The sequence below is a fragment of the Enoplosus armatus genome, chromosome 7 (assembly GCF_043641665.1).
Source record: "Enoplosus armatus isolate fEnoArm2 chromosome 7, fEnoArm2.hap1, whole genome shotgun sequence".
Classification (NCBI taxonomy): domain Eukaryota; kingdom Metazoa; phylum Chordata; class Actinopteri; order Centrarchiformes; family Enoplosidae; genus Enoplosus; species Enoplosus armatus.
Genome location: NC_092186.1, coordinates 856,116 through 884,092, shown reverse-complemented (window position 1 = coordinate 884,092; position 27,977 = coordinate 856,116). Strand labels below are relative to the sequence as shown.

Sequence of the window (27,977 nt, the reverse complement as noted above, 5' to 3'; positions counted from 1 at the left end):
CACGCACACACACACGCACACACACACGCACACACACACCTGCATGCATACACAAATATGAATCACCTGCACACACACACACACACACACACATATGAACACAGAAGCTCCTGTGACATGATCAGATAAATCACACATACTTTGACTCCTGGACTACGTGTCATCATGGATCTTGAACTCTGAACGTCCCAACATGCAAAAAAAGAAACCGCATCAGACGGTGCCAACACACACACACACACACACACACACACACACACACACACGTCCTGTGTGGGCAGACTGGTGGGTGAAACCAGTACACACTGATGTCAGCATGGCTACATGTGTCTCACCACTTTAACACCTGAGACAGAGTTTCTCAACCTTGGGCTCAGGGCTTTTAGTGGGGTCATGAGAAACACCTGATACAGTGATACGGAGACCTCGGCTGGTCGGCTTGTTGTGATGTCTCAACAACTACTGGAGCATATTTGCATGAAATTTGCAGTTTATATAATATATATACAATAACTACATTCTGCTGATGGATTTGAAATATTTTTATAACCCGACTTTTCTTCAAGCGCCATCATCAGCACAAATATTCTGCTCATACACAAGAAAACACTCTAATGGGCAGATTGTGATGAAATGTCTTCCAGAAACTCTCCTTTCGTGACTCGTCTCTTCGTTTGTGAAGTTTATTCATAAAGCCTCAGAATACGTGAAACATTTTCAACTCGCGTCAAAATTCACAGTTTGTATCTTTGCGCACTCTTTCCATGTTTACCATGTTCACAATCCTAGTTTAACATATTGACATGCTAACATTCGCTAATTAGCACTAAACACAAAGAAGGAGAATCTCATTCGTTTTTCAGGTATTTGGGCAAAAAGTATTGGACACAACTTAAATGTTTACCTGAAAGTATTTAGAGCTGAAACATTTAGTCGAATAATTAATTAGTTGAATGACATAAATTATCAATTTGGCAATTATTGGCAACTATAGACTACTATTTTGATAATCTGTTAATAATTTAAGTAATGTAGTTCCATCTCAAATGTGTGTTTGTTGGTTTTCTCAGTCTTCCGTTGGTTTGACTAAACGAGACATTTGAAGAGGTCTTTGGGAAATAACGATGGACAATTTTTACTATTTTATGGACCAAACAATTAATCGATCATTTGAGAAAATAATTGTCAGATTATTCAATAATGAAAATAATCGTTAGTTGCAGCCCTAAAATGAATAAAAATGCATCTTGTGGGGATCATGATGTCGGATAAAAATTTCATGGCAATCCATCAAATAGTTGTTGAGATATTTTAGTCTGAACCACAATCGTCAACCTCATATTTCAGTCTGCTAGTGTGGCAAAAAACTGTAGTTTAACAGAAATCTGACACTTAAACATGGTGTCACGAGCCAGAAAAGGTTGAGAAACTCTGTTACTAGACCCACTACCACTTCAGAATATTATCTACAATGAATAACTACCAATATGGAGGGACCTTTCAATCCAGCCTGCACGCATTAATACAAGACTACAGTCAGACATACTGATTCTGAGGACAACAGGGAGGTTTGTTTTCATGGATGAACTGTTTATAATCCAGAGGAACAAAGGGAAGTGTTACAGGTTAGCTTAGCAACTCCTCTGTGGTAAAAGACCTGTTAGCTGTTAGCCACCGAGTAACAGTTATTATAAATGTGGAAACCACCAGAGGAGAAAGTGTGATCGTTATATCTGTTACCATGCCATGCTAAGTAGCTAGCCATCAAAAAGGTACTTTTCATCTTCAAATCAGCAGTAACGACAATTAGGTTTGAAAGTTTTTGTCTTCATTTTGTCGTACGTCATAGCCACACAAATGGAAAATGACATTTCGATTTGATTAAATGATTTCCTTTTAATATCAGCAGTCACAGACTTCCATATAAAAATGTAAAAGCACATTTGGGAAAAGAGGGTGAATCCAGTCTGAACCATGTGGTTCTGAGATGACTCCATGAAGTGGATCATCCCTGTGGTTCATTGTTTTCAAAGGAAATCTGATTATTTACTGGTGTTTATGTTGAACATTCAAAAAAACAAGTAGTTCAAATCAGATGAAACCATCAATAACACAAAATCTCTTTTAGCACATTGTGAGCTATTTTCACCAGCAGAGGAGCCTGTTTACTATGAACTGACTGCAGTGTCTAATGGATCAGAAACCACTTTAATGATGAGGACTGGACCCTGAAAACAGGGAGCCTCAATTCAGACTTTTTTCCAACGATAGTACAACGTTCCTTCATGATAGAGACACACTCTGTGTTTCCTGAAGTTTATCATATTTCTGTTAAATCAGACAATTCAACCTGTTGTCATATTTAGTTCTTTACAATCTTATGAAAAGTGCCATCGTTTGATAAAAGTTAGTTAAGTTCAGTGGTGAATATTTAATTCCTCTTACGGACACATACAGATATTTTCTTCCAGTAATTAATCCATATGACACATCAAAGAACATTATATAAATGTTAAATATAACATGTGTCTCCATGGAGATGACTCTCAGGACTTGGTGGGCTTGGAGACCCCCTGTCGCCCCCGGCAACAGATACAGTGTCTTCCACATGATTGTTACCATGGAGAGAAAAAGTTAAAAATGTGTCTCCATGGAGATTTAAAATAATAAAAGGCTTTCTAGAAGCAGGCGTGAATAAAAGCAACAGGCTGACATTTAGTAAAACTCTCTTGTTCTCTGTCGAGTCAGATGTTTCAGATGGATATCAGTTTCATCCCTACAAAGACATGATTAGCCTAGCTTAGCACAAAGACTGGAAGCAGAGGGAAACTGTTAGCCTAGCTCCATCAAGAGAAAAAAATCCACCTTCAAACAAAGCATTGCATCTTGCACGGATGCAGGACTGAGCTGCAGCAGCTCTTCACAAAGTCCTTCCCAAGTTCTCAGTAAATTCACTAAATAAGAAATGTCTCAGCTACTAAAGACTTTAGTCGTGTGTAAATCTGTTGCTAGGAAACATCTGTGGCGCTGTCCAATCAAGAGCAATCGTCTATGTAAACAGGAAGTCACTGTAGCATCAACAGCTAGCATAACTCCTACAGTTTTAGAGGCACAAAAGATAAATCTTTGTAACTCTATGTTGTCTGTGTTGCCAAAGCAGTACAGAAAAGGATTAACATTGATTGAACTTATGATTAGCAATAAACAACAATAACGTGCACATCAACAGTTCTATGATACTTGTACAGACGTTCCTCATTGTTAGCTAAAGCTTCAGCCGTCTGTTTCACTGGTTGACATGACAAACTTTAAATCAGCTAACACTCAAAACTGCAGAGTTTCTCCCTTCTCATCCAACACAATCTGATTCCAGGATTGGATGAGTGGATTTGATTAAATGCTAACAAACCTCAACCTTAGTTTAGACAGAGAACGAGAAGATTTACCAAAATGTCAGACTGTTGGTTTCAGTCTGACATTTTACAGCGTGAAGGTTGTTGTGTGTCTAGCATGATGCCGCAGCATCAGCCTCAACAGGGAATCTGTTCAACATATCGATCAAGTGCAAAATACTTTATGTTCAGCTTTTCATGTCCTAATTACTGTCTTAAGTTTTGGTACTTATTTGTAGATGAACTGTAATTTATTTTTTTGATCTTGCTGGAAATTAACAATGTCATTTTTGCTGCTGTTTTATTGTTATGAGCACCATTATGTTTGACCAGTGTCTGAATCTGAACAGTCAGAAATCACATTGGAAACCCTGCAGCTTTGGTTTGCCTTCACACAGGACTCGTTCAGAGTCGCTGCCAAAAACCAGCTGGGGTTGCACTTTATTTTACGTCACTTCATGATAATTCCCTCAGAAGCTTCCTGAACGTGGTTTGGTACTATTTATAGAGCGAATACAGGTTGTGTTCAGTTGAATCTTTTAGTCAGAGCACAAGAAATGAAGGAAAAGAACAACTGCTTCAACTGCTGCTTCCTACAAAATACAAGTCTGAGGACATAAAGTTGCAAAGTGGGAGGGATCATTTCGTGCGCCCCTGGTGGTTGAAGTGAAAGTCCCACTTCTACTGCTTGGATCGGCTTAAAAGATTAAGAACTTACATCTCGTTCTTTTATCAACTCAGAATGACATTTTACTTTTTGTGTGAAAATGGAGGAAGTCAAAAATGTTTCTGCTAATCTGGAAACATGCTAACACCAACATAAAGGCCTGTTTGTCGTAACGTCAGCTGATGTTCTCTGTTCAGCCTGAAGCTGTTTACACATGGTCTCTTTAAAGCAGCGTCCTCATGGATATACAGACGGCTGTCACTGGATCACTGTGATACTGAAGGAGACTTAAAACTTCAAGTTCACCTCACGCAGTATCTTTGCCTCCCCGTCAGCTCTCCGGCGCCCCCCTGAGGAGTCCTTTGTCTTCGTCCTGCTGAATGTCCATGTCTATTACACATCAGATGCCGTCCAGACGAGGCTTTATAAATGACCAGTGCCATGACAACGTCCAGCAGCCATTTTATGATAATGAACACACTTTTCTCTCGTCGTTTCTTCATGTTGTTGCAGTTCAACGAGCCGTGATGCTAAAATCCCTTTAAAGAGTTCAAACACAACAAACGTCCACCAGTCAAACCCCTGCTGCCTCCTCCCCTCTGCCTTTACTTTACTCTCCCGTCTCCTTCCCTTCAATGAGCTTTCTGTAGGTTTTTACAATACTGATATTTTTGTATTTGAGCCTCTCATTCTTAACATTTCACACCCCAAAAAAACTAAGACAGACTAATATAAATGATTTTATGATGAGCAGCATTTGACAGGTGTCACTGCAGGTTGTTTCTTCACCTTTGAGTGTTCAAGTTACATCAAACATTGAAGCTGTTACTGTAAAATCTATCTTAAGTTTATAATATATTTCATAGTCTTGAGTCCAACTGATATTAAGTCCATTGTCTTCCCCCAAGCAGATCAGTTTGATCCCAATCATAGGTATTGATCCAAAGAGGCTGTCGGTTGGCTCTGACGTGACTCTGACAGCTGATGTGGCTGTTGAACCAGCTGTGGAAATGTTGTGAATGATCTTTGTGTCTGTTCTGATTATTGATCATCTTCTCTCTTTGATTTGTACTAAATCTGTGTTTTATTAAAATGTAAAGAGAGCACAATCTACCTTGCTGGAGTCTCCCTGAACTATAATCTGTGTGCGAGAGGTCATAGTCTGTATACGACGTGTTTGTGTTGTACCTGCAGGTTTCTGACGGGGATGTTTAAAAACCTGAGGTTCTGGTTTACTGCTGGAGCAGACAGTGAACTAACCTTAGACGCTCCACTGTCCCGCTGTCGTTACAGACAGTGAACTAACCAGACACTCGACTGTCCCGCTGTCGTTACAGACAGTGAACTAACCTCAGACACTCGACTGTCCCGCTGTCGTCACAGACAGTGAACTAACCTCAGACCCTCCACTGTCCCGCTGTCGTTACAGACAGTGAACTAACCTCAGACGCTCGACTGTCCCGCTGTCGTTACAGACAGTGAACTAACCTCAGACCCTCGACTGTCCCGCTGTCGTTACAGACAGTGAACTAACCTCAGACTTCCACTGTCCCGCTGTCGTTACAGACAGTGAACTAACCTCAGACACTCGACTGTCCCGCTGTCGTTACAGACAGTGAACTAACCAGACGCTCGACTGTCCCGCTGTCGTCACAGACAGTGAACTAACCAGACGCTCCACTGTCCCGCTGTCGTTACAGACAGTGAACTAACCAGACGCTCCACTGTCCCGCTGTCGTTACAGACAGTGAACTAACCAGACGCTCGACTGTCCCGCTGTCGTTACAGACAGTGAACTAACCTCAGACCCTCCATTGTCCCGCTGTCGTTACAGACAGTGAACTAACCTCAGACCCTCGACTGTCCCGCTGTCGTCACAGACAGTGAACTAACCTCAGACACTCGACTGTCCCGCTGTCGTTACAGACAGTGAACTAACCAGACACTCCACTGTCCCGCTGTCGTTACAGACAGTGAACTAACCAGACACTCCACTGTCCCGCTGTCGTTACAGACAGTGAACTAGCCGCTGTTTTCTGTAAATTGAGACTTCCCTGCCGAGTGTTTAATTATTAATCGCAGGTCATTCTTCATTGATCAGTAATGAGAGCCGACACAGCAGTTTGTCAGGAAAGATCACTTATTAATCAGATCACAGACTTTTCTTCTTGTTTACTGAGGACCATTTAAAAAGTCAGAAAAACATGCAAACACACTAACTGATATATTGATCTACTTGATGATTAAAATGATTAATAATCCATATAATCTCGCACTCTGCTAAATGAATTTTGCTGTATTTGAAGATACAATGAAAACTGAAAAGATCAAACAGTCACAGAAGATATATATATATATATATATATATATATATATATATTTAGGAGTAAATTCAACATGGATGATATCTGAAGTTCCTCATAGTAAGCTCCACCCGCCGGGGACAACAGGTACGACGAAACAAACACAAAAACCACATCATCTGTAAATGTACATTTTCTCTATAAAAAGAACTTTGTGTGTTTCTGTCCAGAGTTGGTGACGTCGACGTTCAGACAGCCAATAGGATCAGTGCAGGACGGTCACATGGAGGTAACTTTGTCCTCAGTGCTGTCAATCACCAGGTTGTCGTAGGCGTTCATGTCTTCTTTGCTCCTGATCGACAAACAAACGCACTCTTTAAAACTGGTGTTTAAATAATAATAATAATGATGGACTGATGTGATTCAAAGCGCATGTTGCAAGTGCATTTAAGGCGTGTCCTCCTCCCCTGCTAGTTAAACGCTGCATAATCTGTGCGCGATGTGCAAAGGGGTTGTACTTAGTCTCGGAATTATTCACAGGTGTGTTTCGGGCGTAACATAAATTAAACCAATCAGAGTGTCATCTCCTATTGCCTTTAAAGCCAGGTGCACCTGCTGATTGAGGAGGAGGAGGAGGAGGAGGAGGAGGAGAGCTGCTGCTGCGCCTCCCTGAGAGTCTAACAGGCGTTGGTTAAATTGTGCTCAGGTCTCAGGTCTCAGGTGTCCTCGGTCTTAATAATTCAAACAATAAAACATGTTTTGTTCGTAGCTGTAGAGATCAGAGGCCTACCTGAGGTGATGGAAGAACGTGAGAACATCTGTCGGCGCATGGAGAGCTGCCTTTTCCCTCCTGTTACAGTGCATAACCTTCGTCTCCTCTTCCTCCCGTCAGTAGACTTTATTTTGTTCTCCAACTCATTATTACAGCAGTTTTCCTCACTAGTCTTGTAACTACGGTCTCTACAGTATGTACATGAACGCGGCATTAAACTGCTGACTAATTGCTACCTAATACACTAAATTTACTTTCTGCCATTTTATTTAAGCACCCAAATTCCCAAAAATTATATGTAATATATAATGTCCTGAATAATTCCCACAATGGAACAAAGAATGTGAAGTATTAGTTGTTGTTGGTCCTACCTGACCATGTCCAGGGTGGTCTCGTACGTGCCGTCGCCGTTCTTGTATGTGCCGGCGTTGTTCTCGAACGTGCCGTCGTCGTTCTTGTACGTGCCGTCGTCGTTCTCGTAGATGCCATCGTCGTTCTCGTACGTGCCGGCGTTGGTCATGACAAAGTCATTTTCCCTCAGCGACTCCACGGTGGCCTTCCTCCTGCAGACAGATGCACTATATTAGTATAGTATTAAAATATTAAAATTACACATTAAAAACTCTTCCCCCCGATGGACCTGCTGGGCCCTTCACACCAGGCCTTCTTCACCAGGAAGCAGACGAAGCAGAGGAAGAGGAAGGCAGAGACGGCGATGATGCCGGTGAGCCACTGAGGCAGCAGACGCTCGGCCGCTCGAGTCGGAGCTGCAACACAAACACACAGAGGTCCACTTAAAATAAGACCATAACCTTCAAAGTCTCTTCTACGTTTCCAGCAGTGTTTCTGCTTCTGCTAGCTAACCAAACTGTTTTAATGGCTAAACTGATGTGTTAGCTTGACTAATCTACACTGTTTGAGCTAATAAACTGTAAGATTAACTTAATCTGTTCTATCCAATCTAAACTATTTCAGTTGCTAAAATAGCCTCTAAAATAAACCATTAGCTAACCCGAACTTAACTCTTTTAGCTGCTAAAATAAACCATTAGCTAACTACCTTGACTTTTCTATTAGCTGCTAAAATAAACCATTAGCTAACCCGAACTTAACTCTTTTAGCTGCTAAAATAAACCATAAGCTAACCTGAATTTAACTCTTTTAGCTGCTAAAATAAACCATAAGCTAACCTGAACTTAACTCTTTTAGCTGCTAAAATAAACCATAAGCTAACTACCTTGACTTTTCTTTTAGCTGCTAAAATAAACCATAAGCTAACCTGAACTTAACTCTTTTAGCTGCTAAAATAAACCATAAGCTAACTACCTTGACTTTTCTTTCAGCTGCTAAAATAAACCATAAGCTAACCTGAACTTAACTCTTTTAGCTGCTAAAATAAACCATAAGCTAAGTACCTTGACTTTTCTTTTAGCTGCTAAAATAAACCATAAACTAACCTGAACTTAACTCTTTTAGCTGCTAAAATAAACCATTAGCTAACCTGTTCAGAAACGTTCAGAATGAAGACTAGGACTAAATATATTTAGTGAAGTAAAACGTACGATGTTCCCCTCTAAAATGTTGTTAAATAGAAGAAGGATAAAATAAAAATACTCACTTAAAGTACCAGTATAATACTTTAGTAAACGTAGGGTTTTGTGAAGGAGAATTGTAACACATTGTACAAGGTGTGTCTCCATTATATGACCCTAATAATGATATTAACAGGAAATAGAAGCTGCTTCCTTGTCCACTTGTTATATTTATCTTGTATGTAAAATGTAGAGAAAATGCATTTAAAAGTTCCCAGAGGCCAAACTGCTGATTTACTGTGACAGTCCCACTCCACAGATAAAGCAGAAACACTGGAACCAGATACTTATTGATTTATTGTTCATTTAAACAATTAATCAATCAAAATATTTCAGAGCTGAAATGAAAAAACTATTTATAACTATATATTTTCATAATTGATTAATTTTTAAAATACATTTTTCTAGCAAAAATGCCAAAGAATCGCTGGTTTTAGCTTTAGTGGATTTCATGTTTTTTTTCTTTGGGTTTTGGACTGTTGGACAAATTATAATATAGTTGTAATTTCACTACTTTCTGACATTTTATAAACAAAACAATTCCTCGAGAAAATAATATGCAGCTTGATTGATAGAGAAAGTATCGGCAGTTGCGTCTCTCTCTGATTGCGTGAACACTAATGCAGCTCGTACCTGGCTGAGCCGCCACTGCTCCGACGGTCAGCATCAAACAGGAAATCACTGCACAAAGTTTTCCCATCGCCGGTTCTCCGCTCAGGCTGAAGAAAAAGCAAAGTTGTAAAAACCTCCACAAGAGTTAAACCTGCAGCGTCAGAGTTCGAGTTGAGACTTCAGACGCTGAGCGTGAAACTAAGAGCAGACTGTAGATCAGTGGCTCAGGTGGTGTTGGTGTGCCAGCTGAAGCAGCAGGTCACGACGCTTCTGTTAATGTTTAACTCTGATTCACAGGAAAAGCTTTTATCTGCTCTCTGAGTTTACGACCCAATCGTGTTTCTGTTGTCTCAGGTGGACCCAACTGTTACCTGAGAAATCTCACTTATTTGTTGTTAACGTTGTTAAACCTGAGGAGGAAGAGGAGGAGTGGACTGTTTGTTTCCATCTATACGTTCTAGTGATTTCCACCGGGGAAACAGTCGCTGGCAGATTTGCTCGGCTAGCTAAAGTTAACGTTAGCTGTGTGTGTATATGGCTGTTTGTAAGAGTGTAGGTTTGTTTGTGGCACAAGTAATAAACATGTTACTGTCTTCATTTATATGGAGAGCAGACAGCCTCCACCCAGAAGGCAGAGCAGTTTGTATTTGGGGAGGTGATGAACTCAGAGTTTGGACACTTTAGTGAATGAATCAAACATGATATAATGCCAACTCAGCACTGTGTAAAGGTGCAAAAAAGACTGGAGCTACAACATCACACTGAGTTACCTTTTATTTTATTATTTGAGTCACTGAACAAAGATAAATAGATGTGACAGTGATTCATAGGTCGGTCACGCTAAAGGCTAAAGGCTAAAGGCTAAAGGCTAACAGGTCCCAAAAAGTCAGCATCCTCACCAGCTCACCTCACATTCATCCATCTGTTTCATCAGTCTGACGTGGCCTCCACTCCAAACCATTCTAATGGATTTTCGCTGACCAATCACAAGAGACCAACGGACGCGCCTGAATCTAACGTCCACTGAAGTCGACGCTGTAGTAGCCACGTCAACGTACTGGTTTTGCCGGGGTTTTAAGAGCGGAGCAAAGTAAAACTAATTATGATGTTGGGCGATATTGAGAAGACAAGTGGGATCGTATCAAATTGAAGAATAATATTCAGGAGCCCAGATGCCAAGGAGAGGCCATTAAGTGAACGTTTCTGAGATGTCGGGGTAATTCTCCATGTAGCCCGGCATACAGCTCGACAGCGGCGTCCCTCTGTGGTGCTGATTGGCTAATCACTTTTTTAACAGCGAAGCCGCTGTTCCACGTCAGGATGCCGGACCAGAATCAGTCAACTCGGTGGAGTGGGCAGATTCAAAGGTCTGGACCAGGAAAGGGTTCTAGCAGCATTTTGAACTATTTTAAAGGAATATTCCACTGAAAAGTGATCTTTTGAGAATGAAATACTCACCCTCCGTAGTCAGTTTGAAGCGTGGTTCTTCAGAGGACAGCAGCCGAAGGCAGTTTGACTTCACAGCAGTTACAATATTCACATGTAGTCCATACGAGACATCTGAAACCACCTCTGCGGTCCAGCTCTATCTGAAGGCTATACTTCATCTAAAACCCTCATATTTTTGCCAAAACATGGCTGAACAGTGTAAACTGTTGCACCTTTATCTGTTTACATTTGTTCCTCTCAACCTTTGTAAGCAGGTGCATTCAACAAACGGAAGAAAGGATTTAGCCATGTTTTGGTAAAAATATGAGGATCAGAAACCTAGAAAGATGTTTTAGTATATTTTATAGTGTTGTTTACTGTATATATATATACACACATATATATATACAGTAAACATCCTGTGTATATATATATATATATATATATATATATATATATATATATATATATAAAACAGTCATGTACATTAACCCGGATCACAACTGAACGAATGAACTTCTTAATAATGAAAATACATTTTTCCTCATTTTCTTTTGAAACCCCCCAGAACCTAGAGTCCGCTGGGGGTCCCGGGGTCCCGGGGCCCCAGTTTGGGTCCCATTGCCCTACAGTATGAGACAGGCGGAGGAGGGTTTGGCTCTGAGCATGCTCATGAGGTTCAGGTTTAACTGTGCCGGGTTGAAGTCCTGGAGGTCGGACGCGGAGGCCTGCTGGCCGCCCCGGTTCTTCTCCCTGGAGGTGACCCGGTACTGGGCCTTGACGTTCCTCAGAGGGTTGTAGTCCGGACTGACGTGGTCCGGACAGCGAAACACCTCTCTGATGACGGAGCCCTGCTGAGACAAGGCCACGAAGCCGTTCCTGAAGGTCACCATCCTGACGACGGGGGAGTAGACGTACTGAACGTACAGCAGGTTTCCTGAAAGGAAGAAACCGGAACAGCTGACGGCCCACGTGACCTCTCTATTCAAAGTGCAGGATGTAAACTACGATCCCTGTCAGTCTGACGTGATTCACAAATGGTTTGGAAACGTGTCGGACTCGTACCTGTAGCAACGTCCCAGACTTTGACGCTTCTGTCCTGAGATCCTGTGAAGACGAACTGGTCGCTGTCAGAGAAAGCAGCAGAGAGGACGCCCTCGAAGAAAAAACCCTGGACATCAACAGACAACAGAAGGAACCTGTTTGAGTGTTTTGGATGTACAGCATTTGGTTTATGTCTCTTTCTTTTTATTATTGTAAAGGTAGTTAAACTACATTAACATTAAAAGTAATATTTGATTCTGATGGTTTTGGAAGATGACCTGCAGTTATGTTACGTGTATATAATCTGATGGAGGTACAAGGTGGTTTACTGCAGGTGTACAGTGGGTCTGACCTTGTACTCCATGGTGTGGTCCAGGACCAGCGGGTTCAGGGCCCACAGCCTCTGAACGGCGTCCTCTGAGCCCACCAGGGCGTGGGTCCCCCAGTTACTGGCCGTCACACAGGTCACTCTGCTGCGATGTGGCTCCAGACCGGAGCTGCTGCCTCTGCTGAAGTCGTAGAGCTTCACCTCCCCACAGCTCGTCCCGTACAACAGCCTGCGGTCGGACAGCAGGGCCATGGAGGACAGCGGGGCGTGGAGCAAGGACAGGGGGAACCCCTTCAGGGGTCCCTCCACCGTGGGGAAGCTGTCTCTGGTGGTGATCTCGAACAGACACACAGAGTCCTCGTAGGCCACTGCCATGTGCTTCTCCTGGGAGCTGACGGCCAGGCAGAGCACCCTGGAGAGGCTCTCCGGAGGGGGGATGCAGAGCGTCTCCTGGGGCAGGGCTAACGGGTAGATGAGGACGGTGCCGGTGGTCAGACCGCAGAACAGCAGGCGCTTGTGCTGCGCTAACTCCAGACAGCACACCTCAGCAGAGACCGCCAAACGCTCCGATAGAGAACCTGCAGGGAGATCCAGGAGGAGGTTTCAGAGCAGCTGGACTCTCCACCTGCTGAAGGTGCTGGTTTTTCACATTTGTGAATAACTTTAGTTTGGATGAACATGATCACCAAAGCAAGCTAATGGAGGTAGATATATATTACCAAAACCACAAACAAGTGCATTGAAAAGCAGTTCATTCTCTTTCCTGTGACTTTGCTCTGCACTGGCCTGTGTGGTTGTTCCAGCTGATGACCTCTCTCTGGCTCTGCTGTCGGACATAGAAAACCCGGTCTGCGTCTTTAGTGACGGCGACGTGGGCGCAGCCTGCAGGGATGTGGGCGGTGGGTTTGTGGCGGTCGTCGTATTTCAGACTCCACAGACGGACGCCAGCAGCGGCCGTCGAGGCTGAAACCACGAAGCCGCGATACAGAACGACTGAGGAGACGGGGGCGTCTGAACCACACAGAGTGTCCAACAACCCACCGGTGGTCACCGACCAGATCTGACAGAGTTCATGCAAGACAACAGGAACACATAAATGCTGCTGCTGTGAGGTTCAGAGTTCTGCTTGTAACAACTCAGGCTGCAGTGAGATTCATAAAGCTGGAGTTGTATGACGCCTTTTCTACCCTACAATATCTAAAACTTTTATAAGCATAAGCTAATCTTGTGTATGTTGTTTGCCTGCAGCTGCTTCACAGTAAAGGAGCTGGAGGAGCTTTTACTGTGAAGGAGCTGGAGGGCTTTTACTGTGAAGGAGCTGCCAGGAATGAAATGTACATGGAGATGTTAATTTGGCCACCGAGCACTAGCTAGTTTAGCTTAGCATTGCATTGCTTGATAGAAATGTGTACATTTGGACATTTTTCACTACTTTTAAATACACAGGCTAAATTAAATGAAGTGGAATATAACATTAATTGTGTATTCTCATATCTTACTCGTATGAGTTGGTCAGCAGCTCCGGAGGCGAGCAGCCTGCAGTCTGAGGAGACGCAGGCGGACAAAACGGCGTCATCGTGTTGGAGGTCGAGGAATCTGTCCACAGAGTCTCTGTTGATGTTGAAGAGGCTCAGAGTCCGATCGCTGCCTGCAGAGGACAGAGACGCACATCAGCTGGAAGACGCTGAGTTTACCCTGAGAGAAGCACTGAACCAGCGTCACCATCACAGAGGACTTCAGATTCAATCAGATCTTTGCTCCAACGAGCGATGTGAATGTTTGAGTGTGCAGGCAGTGGTTTCCCTCTTTGTAGGTGCCACGGCAACCTGGGCTTCCTAAAGGACGGGCCAGTGGTGCCGCAGTCATTTCAATTATTTTATTGTCTGAATAATGTCCCACCTCAAAAAAACAGGGTGATATTTTAAATTAGCTACATTTTTATGTTGTCAAACTAGTCAAAACGGAAGAAATAAGTCATAAACACATTAAAAACCTGTTGAATAAGCAGTTATGTTACAGCTAATGCGAAGGCATCGTTTTCATAAGACAGGCTGACATACTGACAGCTTTAAGAAATGTTTGAGTCTGAGACAAAGAAGTAAAGGCTGCTGAGACTGAAAACGTTTGGGTGCCACAGAGTTAAACCTGACTCGTACCTGCCATCAGTATTTTTTCATCTTCAGTAACTGAAAGCAAAGACGGAAGCAGAGGAAACTCGACGGCTGTCTGTTTCCCCGTCCTGGAAATCTGCAGACAGGAAGGTGAATGTCATCATCATGGGTTACGGTCTTGTGTAGCAGACGACAAAATAACCATGTTGTGGTTTTAATGTTGAATACTGAAGAATATAAGAATAGTGTGTTTGGGTCTGTCGACTGTGACCTATGAACTCCGTCTTACTGCGTGCTGTCAGTCAACTAACACGACTACAGACACACTGTGAGTCCGTAAAGCTTTTCACACTCTAAAAAACCCAAAACAGACGCATGAAAAACTCACCTGATGGAGGAATCCTTCTTTAGAAACCACGAACACTTTCCCACGTTTTGGTGAAATAACAGAGTTCATAAGAGTCAAACTCCGCTGTGAGTTTTCCAGCTGAGGCTTCACACTTTGAGTCCCATTAACAGGATGAGAGATTCTCACCAGACCAGAACCAGACAGAGAAACTACAGATTCTTCCAGAACTCCCAGAACCACCGAGCCTTCATCGCTGCTGCAGCTGAGGAGCTCAGCTGCGTCCAGCGTCCACACCTTCACCTGCAACAGCAACACAAAGCTGGTGATCGAACCCACGGAACGTTCCTAAAGTCAAGGGCTGTAATTCAAGAGGAAAGTGCACTGAGCAACATTTACAGGGCACACCACACACCATGTACTGTGTACTGTGTACTCTGTACTGTGTGCTGTGTACTGTGTACTGTGTGCTGTGTACTGTGTACTGTGTACTCTGTACTGTGTGCTGTGTGCTGTGTACTGTGTACTGTGTGCTGTGTACTCTGTACTGTGTACTCTGTACTGTGTACTCTGTACTCTGTACTGTGTGCTGTGTACTCTGTACTGTGTGCTGTGTACTCTGTACTGTGTACTCTGTACTGTGTACTCTGTACTCTGTACTGTGTGCTGTGTACTCTGTACTGTGTGCTGTGTACTCTGTACTGTGTACTGTGTACTCTGTACTCTGTGCTGTGTACTCTGTACTGTGTACTCTGTACTCTGGACCGTGTACCGTGTACTCTGTACCGTGTACTCTGTACTGTGTACCGTGTACTGTGTACCGTGTACTCTGTACCGTGTACTCTGTACTGTGTACCATGTACTCTGTACCTTACACACGGCAGGTGGGACTTCTTGAAATAATCGTCCCATCATGAAAAGAAAATATCTCTGCATAACAAATTACTTTTGATACCAAGTAATAAGTAAAGTAATATTATTCCTTTTAAAGGAGTAAAAAGTAAAAAGTAACTTATTACACGTCCTGAGTAACTTGCCCCACACTGTACACAACTTTACATGACTTTTTCTTCCAAAGCGACTTACAATAAGAGCATTCAAACCACGCAGGAGAAAAAGATACCATCTCGGGAGTGTGACCAACAAATGTGTCCTCGCTTTCAAGTTAGAGACAAAACAAAGACAAAAAGACACAACTAGCACTAAAAATACTGGCAGCAAGAGTAGTACTAGCAGTAGTAGTAGCAGAAACTAGTCGAAGTACCTGTGTCCCGGTGTAAACAAAGAGCAGCTGTTCAGACAGGTGGAGGTGTACTGAGGAAGGGGCGGAGTCAACAGGCACCGCCTCCTGGATGCAGCGCACCTGTTGGCCGTTCATCAGGCTCCACCTCCTCAGAGAGCCATCAGCAGCCAATGAGAGGCAGTGGGCGGGGCTGTCAATCAGCTTGACGGACAGAACCGCCCCTACGCAGCACGGATTACACAGGAAACTATTTATTATTATCATCATTATTAATATTAATATGAATATCATTTCGTTATTAATATTCTTTAATCAACACAGGCTGACCCGTGTGTCCCAGCAGTGAGTGTATGAGCTGCTGGGCAGCGAGGCTCCAGACCGCCACCACGCCGTCATCTGACCCTGCGACCAGAAGCTCCGCCTCCACGCCGACGTCCAGACAGAGAACACCTGAAGACACAGCGACAGGTACAAGCTCTGCTGCTGCACCTGTCTCACCTCACACAGCTCGACTCAGGGATAAACCAACATTGTTATTTTCATCTTGATTATTTTCTATAAAATGAATTCCAGTATTTGTGGTCTACATAGTTTTAAACAAGACGCAAGACATCATCACCAGCAGTGATGACATCATCACCAGCGCAGACTTCACAGTGTGATGATGTCATCACCAGCGCAGACATCACAGACATCACAGTGTGATGATGTCATCACCAGCGCAGACTTCACAGTGTGATGATGTCATCACCAGCGCAGACTTCACAGTGTGATGATGTCATCACCAGTGCAGACTTCACAGTGTGATGATGTCATCACCAGCGCAGACTTCACAGTGGGATGACATCATCACCAGCAGTGATGACATCATCACCAGCGCAGACTTCAGTGTGATGACATCATCACCAGCGCAGACTTCACAGTGTGATGACATCATCACCAGCAGTGATGACATCATCACCAGCGCAGACTTCACAGTGTGATGATGTCAAATAAAAATAAAATGCCCCAAAAATGACCTCCAACTTTTATAAACACTCACCAGCTGCAGCATTAAAGTGATGAACACATGAATGCATCAATAATTATAATCCAATAATATAATATATATTATTCTCAAATGGGCCATTCTGCATACTGGGTACTTTTACTTTTGGTACTTTAAATATATTTCGATGCTAATACTTTTGTACCTCACAAGAATTTCAAATTCAGAGTATTTCTGCACTGTGGTACTACTACTTTTACTGAAGTAAAAGGCCTGAGTACAGCTTCCACCCCTGAACTGTGTCCATAAACATCTTTGAGGAGTCATTGTTTAATTTAGAAAAGTTGAGAAAAGTTAGAACTAAAATTGCGTCTGAGTAAAAACTGTAAATCACTCAGCTCTACTTTAACATTATACTTCTTTCAGAGTACCATGTAATATTTCTGACCTCCTTGTAGTCCAGTCAGTGTGTGTTGTAGCGCCCCCCCTGGCGGCTGCAGGAAACTGCACTTGGGAACGAGGACCGGCTCCAGACACGTCAGTAACCACTCCTCACATTGGCTGCACAGCCGTCCAATCACAGAGGGGAAAGGCGTGGCCAAGGAGCAGAGTCTGGCTAACAGCTCGGTGTAAAACAGGGACATATCTGCAGCCAGAGGTTGTTGTATTTTATGCACCTTTTCTTACACCTCCAATGTTTGGAAACATTTGGAATGAAAATTGTAAAAATATGTAATATTGAATAACTGACCCATGTGACCATCCAGGAAGTCCAGACTGGGTTTGATCAGGACCAGAGAGTCTCGGACCAGTCCGGTCTCAGTGCAGTCCATGTACTGGGCGCACTGGTCCAGGTCCTGGATCACGCTGGACACTCCACACACCCTGCTCTTACAGTACAGCCACTCAGCACTGCCTGAAAACCAGCAAGACTTTCAATGAATCTTCTGCAGGAACCGAGAACGATGAAGTGCTGAACTTTAAATTAGAAAATCACACATAAAGTGACTGAAACTGACCAAACCTGCGTGCCGATATTCTACTAATCTGCTTGACTGATTGATCAATTGATCATCTAATAAAATTAATAATAATAAAAAGGGAAAACAAACATTTACACGAGTGCCAAAAATAGACTGATTGTAGCAGTGAGTGAAAAGGTAAAACCATTATAGCTCAGCTCTCTCTTTGTGTGCTTTTACTTTATTTGTGCAACACTAATCAATCAGATGATTATGTTTTGATGTTTGTAATAACATAAACAAAGCATTAATTGGTGCTTTCTGATCTGAGGGCTATTTCACAAGAGCCGGATTCAGAAATCCAGGAAGAAAAGCGCAGCTTGACCTAGTTTAGTCAGAGCATCCTGGATCCTTAATGCGTTTCACGTTGGCCAAGCCAGGTCGAGGAGGTGCGACACGTGCCACGCACTTTACACGCAGCGAGCAACGGCCACTAATGGACGTTTACGAAGAGGTAAATATCTTATCATATGTGACAAAGGAAACTGATTAAACAAGCGTGCAGCCTAAAAACATGCATCTACTGACCACTGCTCTTAGCTGGAACCATCATAATCACACACAAGGAGTTACTTGTCATTTGCACAAATGAACAGTTGAACTCTTTGCCTTAAAAGAGAGCCGTGGATGTTATTCAGGAAATTTACCATTACGACTAATCCACAATGCCAGAATATGTTACACTCAAACATCTCTCGTGTAGATATGAGAAAGAAGAAAACATTCTGAATAACTGGTATTACCGTGCAATGCTGTGTTAGTGTGGCAGCTTACTCCTCCTATCAGTTAATGTTCTGACAGAACAAACACGACTGACCAAAGAGAACCTGGCAACAAGTCAAGATTAGTATAAGAGCATTTTGCAGAACGTGCCTCGATGAACTGTTGATTACAAAATACAAATGAGTATAAACGACTTAGAAGGTGCCACTACAGAAACTGCCCCCTTGTGTTATGTCGACTGTCTGATATTGTCTTGCAGTACCAGTGAGGAGTATTCATTAAAGGCATAGACTTGACATCAACACGAGGTCAATACAAGCTCTATTGAACGTGGCAGGGTGACGATGAGGAGACTGTCGGTGGACCCCAGAAGGCTGGATCAGTCTCATGGAAATACTGATGTGGTGCTCATAGAAAATATATTTGAATATATATATATTTATATAAATACATTTAAAAGGACCCAGACGCTGTACAGCCTGAGTCACACTGAGGAAAGTGGACTTGGAAATCCAGAAACTAGAAAGAGAAGTAAGTGATCACTGTTAGTGATAACTGGAAAATCCCGGTTTAATCTGCTATCTAGGTTTTGTGAAATGGCCCTCTGATGTGATGATATTTCCTTTGGCTCTGTTTTATATCTTCATATGATCATTTAACATTACAGTGAACCTCTTCCGACATCTTACCGATAACATCCTGCCGTAGCTCGTCCCACAGACCAGCATGCAGCAGGTGATAGGGCAGCTCCTGGAGCTTCCTGACGTTAGCCAATCCCGGAGCAAACCACAGCGGCTGGGGAGGGACCTGCAACGCCACAGAACCAATCAAACTGCCACAAATATGAGCGTGCTGGAAAGAACAAACAACATCTTGATGATTTATCTTTCCTTAGGGCCTGAAGGCCTCAGAGTACTACAAGTACTTTAAATCTACAGGGTTCATCCTCTGGAGAGCATGAATGAGATCAGGACGTTTCAACCTGCTCGTTAGATTCTGACATTTCTTCTGGGGAGTGTACATTTTGTCCCAGTGGTGTCGATAAAGGTAAGAACAGTTTTCATCCTTTGGGTTGCACGAATATCCAGTAAACCTAAAAGAAAACTGACAACTAGCTGTGAGATATCTTCTTCTAGAAAGTGTTGGCACAACCTGACGGTATCGTCGTGTTAAAACCTGTTTAAAAGTAGCCAGAATGACCTGCTGGTGCTGGGAGACACTGAAAGCTTCATGTTTCCCTCAGCGTCAGTCAGCGGTGTTTCAGGTACCTTTCTGTCGGAGAGGAGCAGCGACAGACCCGGCAGAGCCACCGGCTTCAGTTTCCCCGACCACCGACCCAGGAAGTACTCCGCCAGGATCCTGAGGCTCCGCCCCCGCCGCTCTGATGTCAGATACCGAGCCGAAACTGCCTCGCACAGACGCCTGCACACATTTTACTCAAACATTGACCTTTGACCTGAGTGACTGTGATCATTTATCAGATGTTTTTCTTTACCGGTTGTTGAAGGCGACGGTGGCGACCCCGCCCGACCAGCGCTCCTCCAGTTGATCCTCGAGGTCCCTTCTGAGTCGAGCCCAGAGGAGGGAGGGCAGCCGGATCAACGAGGGGGTCGGAGGGAGGGAGTACCTGTACACCTCACTGATGACATCATCATCCAGGGACATGACATCACGCAGTTCAGCCTCCAGCAGACCTTCCCTGTGGAGTCAGAAGACGTCAGTTTGTTCTTTGTAACATTTATTTAAAATAATACATTTTATTGTCTTCATTGTTGTTATTGTAGCACTAACACTGTAGGGACACATGACCCAGATACAAACAAATAAGACGGTCGAGTCTCACATCAGTGCTGTCTCTCTCTCTGGACCTGTCCTTATCCTTTCCTGTGAGTTATAGTAGATATGAAAATGATAAAAATGTGTTTTTTTAACCATAGCTCAGCAGAGAAACCTCAGGTTACTGCAATGAAACAATCCCTTCTTGCATTCACAGTCAATTGAACAATGTTGACATTTCCATCCATCCAATCAAATCGCTTCATTTGAAACCATATTTGAGGAGCGAACTCCAAACATCTACACCTAAGCTTTTAGGCTAAGTAGCACTAGCATACAGTCTTAACACCAACTCTCTTTTCTGGGACTTTCATGTGACCACACAGTTACGTCTCCACGACAGCCCCCTCACCTTGCCAGAGTGATGTATCCTAAGGCCCCGCCCACCAGCTCCTTCCCATGTTTCTCCTCCAGCATCAGGAAGAGCTGTGACATCACTTCCTGTGTGCTGGCGCCCAGGTGTATCTCTGTGAGCGGGGTGAAGGACGTCCAGCGTTTGGCTGCAGATAGAATCAGTTTGAGGTGCAGAGGACAGCCGGTCCGTTCGAAGCTCCGCAGCACGGCGTCGCTCTGCTCGGGGGTCAAAGTTCGTTGAGACGCTCGCAGGTACGACTCCATGATCTGTTTTCCTTCATCGCGAGACAAACGCTCAACTTCAAAGAAACTCCCCAATGTCTCCAACTTCAGCCGCATGTTAGTGAACGCCTCACTGTTGGTATCCATGGAAACCACCAGGTGGACATTGGGTGGCAGGTCGGAGGGCAGCCAGCGGAGTTTGTGAGCGTGATGTTGGTCTGAGAGCTGATCCAGGGCGTCCAGGACAATGAGCAGAGTGTTCCCCTGCTGGGAAACCTCAGCGAGGACGTTCCTGAAGAACCTGAGCAACTCCAGGTGAGTGTTGGCCGTCAGCGGCGAGGGTGGAGCCAAACCACAAGCCACACAGATCTGGAGGCAGACGCTGCGGAGGACGTGGTCGATGTCGGGTCTCTGAGGATGACGGACTGACAGCAGCCTGATCACCACCACCACCCCGGCCTCCAGGACGCTACGCATCTCTTGGACAAGTTTGCACAGCAGAGCCGTCTTACCCATCCCAGCAGCCCCGTGCACCACCAGCGGGCCGTGATGGACGTTGGTGGACTCCCACATGGCTAAGCAGAGCTTTCCCAGAAGACCCTCCCTGCCATAGAGACCTCTGCACAGCTCGGTGCTCGTGTCGACATGCCGTCCAACCTCTTCAACCACTTGGTCTGAGATATCCCCCCTTTCTTCCTCAGTGCTTCCCCAAATCTTCCTCTTCCTCCCCTCCACAGACGAATCAACCGCCGCTCCAATCCTGGCCTTCATCTGTGAGACGAACTGCTCGCAGACGCTGTCCAGGTACTGAGCGTGCTCTTTGCGCTTCGGGTCGATGCTTCCTTTGTTGAGCTCCACACAGTGCAGGTTGAGGGTCTTCTGCCACGTGGCGTAGAGGCGGGACTTCAGGCCGGTGAGGAGTCCCTGAGCTTCTGCGTCCAGCAGGCCGTCGGCGGTCAGGTCCATGTACTTGGCGAGACGTTTGGGACCGTCCCTCACTCTCTGGCGGGGAATCTCTCGGACGAAGAGTAGAGCCGAAGGTTTGCTGTCGTCCTTCCACAAACCCTGCTCCAACTCTCGCTCTGTGACTATGGACGAGAAGAGGAAGACTCACATTGTACTAATACTTTGAGACAAAGAAGGGACAAACTGTGCGACCGTCTCTGACCTGATATGTAGAAGAGTTGCTTCTGCTCGGCTGTGATGTCTCCGGCTGCCTCGGCGTCTGTGGCGGCGGATCGTAGGAGCTGCAACAGTTGAGTCTCTGTGAAACGCCAGGAAAGTAGGTTGTTGTCACGCTGCGGCCCGCTCTCAGGTCGGAGGTCGCTGTAGTGGGGGAAGTGAGCCGTGATTGGCTGAAGGACGTAGGTGGGTGGGACAGCATTGTTGTCTTTTAAGAACCACTGATTCAGCTGCTTGATGCCTTCAGGGTTTTTGGAGAGCTTGGACAAAAGAACTTCAAACTGCTTCTCTGGGATGAGGCGAGGAAGAGCTCGGTGGCCGTACCGGTTCCCCAGCAGAGCCTTTGGAGCCCGGACCCAGGAAAATAAAGAGAAGAAGAAGAAGAACAAGCTGAAAGATGATCCTGGATTAAATACTTCCACTCCAACAGAAATGTCTAATAAAAACATCGAAAACACTGGATGTCTAGTTGCTTTGGTTCAGAAGAAGGAAAGTGTGGTTGTGGTATCTCGTCTTCCTCTCTGCACATCTCCTCTGGCTGGACAATAAGATGTAGTTTTTGTGCTTCAGAGAGAAACATATTTCATCATAACATCATAAGCTGACCCTGAACTTAAACTTTAAGTCTGACTTTAATCAGCCAAATGAAGCTAATCTTGTTTCAGTTTCAGATACTGTTAACCTCAGTCCACCTAAGTTCACTGGTAGTTTGAGTGTTCAGCGACTGTCAAACTATCTGGTGCCATGTGATCTCAGCTTCACCACTGACACTTTGGGAACCCCGACAGCCTCATTAGATGTTTGTAGCACATCAAGTAAAAGCTGAAATGATTAGTAGATTGACAGTGTGATGATCTGCTGCTTTTCTCTGTTTTATATCACAGTCAACTGAACGTTTTGACATTTTGTCTGACGTTCTACAGACCAAACAATGACTCAAGACAATAGCCGGCAGATTCATCAATAATGAAAATGATTATTATTTGCAGCCCTCCAGAGCAAGAGCAACTTAACAGCTAACAATGAAGAGTACAACATAGAGAGGTCACTACAGAAAGGAAACACCTTCAGTGGCTATTACTTAAAAAAACTCCAACCACCAATACTATCAAAAATGGAAAATAAAAGGTAGTAGAACCTTTTTCAGGATATTTTGTTCTATTTTGTCTATTTTTCCAGGACTTTTCCATGACTGGAACGCTGATTGAAAGAAGAAGAATTGTGTTTTTAAGATTTCCTGGATGTGTGTTTTCTGTCAGCTGTAATCTTACAGGCTGAATATGTTTTAAAGAAGAAGAAATCTGGAGCATGAGAGGCTCACGATGAAAGCTGGACCGGCTGAAATCCTCCTACAGCTCCTGATCTCCTGCAGGAAGATCTCGCAGGCCTCGTGGTCTCCGGACGGGACGCTTCGGATCCCCCAACGCAGATCCACCACCTGAACAGGAAGTGACCTCACTGATCCATGAGCAGATATTCACATTATCCGGATGACTCTGTCATCTATTTACAGTAAACTTTACATTAAAGGAGGGGAACTGACCTCGAACACCAGCCCCAGACTGCGACAGAAAGCAAGGACTTCTGGGTAAGCTCTGTCCAGCAGGGCTTTCCTCTCACTGCTCATATCTGAGCAGAGAGCAGAGACAGTGTCAGAGAGGTCAAAGGAGAATCACAGTCCGTCTGGTCTAATGTAAGACTGAGCTCAGCGGTACAGAAGCATGAATCAGAGGCAATCTGACGTGAGGTCACCTGCTGCTGTAGCCTCGACCCCCCTGAGCTCATGTCTACGTTATTAAATTGATTAAAACACATTTTTACAGACTCGCCTTCTTCTCTGACAACCAGACTTATTTATTTGTAACGTTACAGCCAGACTTTATGTTTACTTTTAATTGTTTTCCTTGTTTGTAGCTTATTGGTGCTTTTATATGTAACTGTCTTCTGTTTTTATATCTGTGATTGTCTTGTTATGTTGTCTTCCTGCACTGCCTTACAAGTTGAGTTATTATTATTAATATTCATATTATTTTGGAGTAAATCAAATATGAAAAATCCTAATTGTTTTTCTAAAACCCTGACTACAGTCCTGACTTACACTTTATTTAGTTTATCTGACAACAAAGCTGAGAAAACAAAATATACAAACACATCACTTTAATGATCCATAATTTGGGAGAAATCCAAACTTTGTCTCAACGCAGACTAATAATAACTTTCAAATCCTGTCATTAAAGGACCATTTCAGCGACATGTACTACTAAATATGTTTTTTCCTCCACCTCCAGGCAGCCATTGGTTTCTGATCATTTCCATGTGACATGAAAATCAATGAGCAGACTCCTGAAACTTGCTGGATTACTCGTGTTGTCCATCACACTGAAAATAACGTCTTCTTCTGTGGATCAACAAGAGTCTGAGTTTGTGAAATGATGTTCAGAAAACATTTCAAAGCCTGTAAACCTTTAAAAAAAGAGAACGTGTAGAATGGATTTGTGGTTATAGAATAACAGTGAAGTGCAGAGTCAGAATCAGGACCACAGCACACACCGAGGTGGTCCTCTGTCATCATGAGATTATGTGGAGACCATAATCAGTGAGTTAAACCGCTCTGACCTGTGAATGTGGAGCCGATGAACACCCGGATCATGTTGGAGCTGCTCCTCGTCCTCTGAGCTCCATCCGTCCGTCCTCTCAGGACGTCCTGCAGGCTGACGTCTCCTCCTGCTCCTCCTGCTCCTCCTGCTGCTGTTGGAAGCTCCGCCATCGTCCTCTTCTTCCTCAGACTGCTCCGGTCGTCTGGTCTTCCCTCCCTCAGCTGCCTGTTTGTTTCCCTCAGAGAGTTTCCTCCAGGACAACCGCTTCTCTCACATGACCTGCAGCGTACCTGCAGCGTACCTGCTGTTACATGTTAATCACATGAAACTGGAGTAATTATCACAATCATCAGTAATGTGAAGCAGGTTACTGTTGGAGTTGAGGTGGAGCTTATTCTGAACTGTCAGCTAATGATTATTAGTTCACTGTGGATGAATCAGCTGATTATTTTCTCCATTAATGGATCGATTGTTTGGTCACAATGACCCAGAGCCCAAAGTGACGCCTTCACAAAGCTCCACATTATTAACAAGACATTACAGTTATTAACAGCATTCAGAGGGAAAGCAGCACATCTGTTTGCTAACCAGAACCAAACTGTTTGAGCTAACCTTTAGCTACACCAAACTAACATACACTATTCAGTTAGCTTAGAGTTAGCTTCTAGGTCCATCTAGCTGCGTAGCTGCATTCACATTATTTTAGCAAAATGGAAATATCAAGAAAACCTCCTGTTGTTTAGATTTTAGTGTTCATGTATATTCCAAGATGGCTAACCTAACTGCTAGCTTTGTGATTACACTGTATACATAGCCTAAATTAGCTATTTTATTATATAAATCATTTCACAGATATCGTTTCATAGCTAAAATCAGCTAAACCAACAGTACTGGTTAATATTGTATTTGAATCATCTATATTATTAGTGACGGTGGCTTCTCAGCTACTTTGTGATCAGTTTGTTGATGTTAGCTTTTAGCGCCTGTTAGCTTAAGAGTAAACTCCTGGCTTGACTTAACTAAACCCACCTGACTAATGGATGAACTGGTGACTAGCTTGTTAGCTAACATTAGATACAACATATAAATCAGACAGATTGTTTATTCTCTTTTGATGGGGCTAGGCTAGCAGTCCCCCCCTGCTTCCAGTCTTTATGCTAAGCTAGGCTAAACGCATCCTGGACCTGTCCCTGTCCCGGACACATATCCAGAAACAAATTACAGTCTGTTAATTAGCTGTGAGGCCATTCAAGTGAAGCAAGAAGAGTTTCCAGAAGTGTGTAACGTTGTTGTTTGTTCTCTGTTGGTTTTAGTGTCTTTACTCGCACCTGAGTGTTTACTAAGCGGGGCCTGTGGGAGTCGGGCCCCCAGGGGCCGCCGCTCACAGCTGCAGCTCAGAGCTAATTACACTGAAGACGAAGGCGAGGATGATGATAATGAGGATAACAAAGCTACTGTAGAGCTGCAGGACATCTGCTGCACCTGAAGAGACAGCTACAAACCTCTGACATCATGTGACGCACAAACACCTCAGACATCAGACAGGTGTGTTTTTTTCATCAGGTTCAGGTGATTTCTGTCCCTTACCAAACTGCAAATAATGAAATATTATTTTTACTATTCAGGGGATTAGTGCATCATGGACATAAATTAAAATCCCATTAAAGAGTAATTAATACACTCGTGTTAATAAAAGAATATTATTACAAGGATGTCTTGGAAGCACATTGTAATGGAAATTGTACTGACAAACATTTTATTTACGTTGTTAAATGTAATTTCCTTTGTTTTATTTATGTACTTGTACTTTACTTAAGTACAGTAGTTGAGTAAATGTACTTCGTTACTTTCCACCACGGCTGAGCAGTACTTCAGAACTCCTGCAGCATCTTTGATGTTGACTTTAATACATTTTACACCCTCCTGACGTCGTGTTTTTCCACCTTATAAGTCACAAAGAAGATTCCCTACAATCAGTCCTGGATCAGGACTAGGCGGGGACCAGACTCTACTGATGAATCCATCTGAGAAGGATCAATGGCTCATATTGAACTAATCACAACTCTCAGATATGAAACCTGGGATAAGGAGTAGCATGTAGATGTGGCTTTGTCCTAACGGGTCAAAGGCAAACAAGAACTTGGAATACGTTCTGTTATAGAGAGGCTTAATGTAAATGTTGACTGTGATAGATTCAAGTTTCATGTCTTTCAAAGATGATTTCCATACAAATGAAGTGAAGGAAGGAAATCGAGAAACTGATGGAGGTTTTGAAAAGTGATCAGCAGAGAAGAACGCTGACAGGACTTGTAGCTTAAACGTGTAAAATAAGCGCTGCGGTTGTTTTGGACGATGTAAAATCTGCCCTCCGTCCTGTGAATCTGTTTGTTCTGCAGTTTCACCCTCAGGCTGTTTTCTTAAAGCAGAGCTGTTGACCTGCAGGTCTCTGAGGACGTTACATCAGAGACTCCAGCTGGGAGACGCCACCTCAGTCACCTGCTGATACTTCATACTCCCATCAGTCCGTATGAAACCTCTCATGTGTGGCTGCCTGCTGCGGCATAAAGAGACGAAGCAGCAACCACCAGAGCATGTGGTGACAGGGGGCGACACCTGTCAATCAAAAAGCAGCTATAATAACTCTTTAATAGAACAATCTGCTCTCAGACTCACATCAGAAGAAGACAAACTAACGCCTGAGAGCAGAACCCAAACTGAGTTTGTAGAGAGAAGTTGGAGGTTTCCCCATTCACTTCAAGTTTGATCCAAGCAGCATCTAGTGGACGCAAGAGGAACTGCAGCTCAACACACTTCACCTGAGGAGGCTGCTGATTGGTTGCTGTTGCATGTCAATCAGTAAATGGCTCCAAATTACAGAGCTGAGTGGTGGAAAGTAACTAAGTACATTTACTCAAGTACTGTACTTTTGTACAATTTTGAGATACTTTGAGTATTTTCATTTCCTGCCACTTTATGCTTCTACTCTTCTACATTTATTTGACAGCTTTAGTTACTTTTACATAAAAACTAATTCCCCTGAATTTATTATCCATTATCTAATAATGTAAAATATGATAATATAGAATTTGCAGAACAAGTGAATTCTATGAGTACATTTTGATTTGAATACTTTAAATGAATGACTTGCACTTGTTATGTCATCTGTGGGCAGATGCAGAATTATCCTCAAATCTTTAAAATAATAAATGATAAGTT

The 27,977-nt window shown here is 43.6% G+C and overlaps 2 protein-coding genes across 2 annotated transcripts; both read right to left on the bottom strand.

The window, feature by feature from the left end:
- Window positions 1-6,641: 6,641 nt before the first annotated feature.
- pdzk1ip1 (PDZK1 interacting protein 1) lies at window positions 6,642-9,425 on the bottom strand. The gene is made up of 5 exons (XM_070909638.1): window positions 9,359-9,425; window positions 7,775-7,901; window positions 7,646-7,697; window positions 7,506-7,588; window positions 6,642-6,714 (listed from the first exon to the last, which is right to left on the bottom strand). Exons 1-5 carry the CDS (start codon window positions 9,423-9,425, stop codon window positions 6,642-6,644), a joined length of 402 nt encoding a protein of 133 aa, XP_070765739.1.
- A 1,966-nt stretch (window positions 9,426-11,391) lies between these two features.
- On the bottom strand, window positions 11,392-22,517 carry nwd1 (NACHT and WD repeat domain containing 1). The gene is made up of 16 exons (XM_070909613.1): window positions 22,151-22,517; window positions 20,759-22,070; window positions 20,066-20,269; window positions 19,839-19,992; window positions 19,260-19,377; window positions 17,577-17,741; window positions 17,274-17,471; window positions 16,165-16,287; window positions 15,859-16,058; window positions 14,637-14,897; window positions 14,294-14,384; window positions 13,637-13,785; window positions 12,924-13,197; window positions 12,162-12,715; window positions 11,831-11,936; window positions 11,392-11,702 (listed from the first exon to the last, which is right to left on the bottom strand). The coding sequence occupies exons 2-16, from the start codon at window positions 21,946-21,948 to the stop codon at window positions 11,392-11,394; spliced, it is 4,098 nt and encodes a 1,365-aa protein (XP_070765714.1). The 5' UTR covers window positions 21,949-22,070; window positions 22,151-22,517.
- Window positions 22,518-27,977: the final 5,460 nt, after the last annotated feature.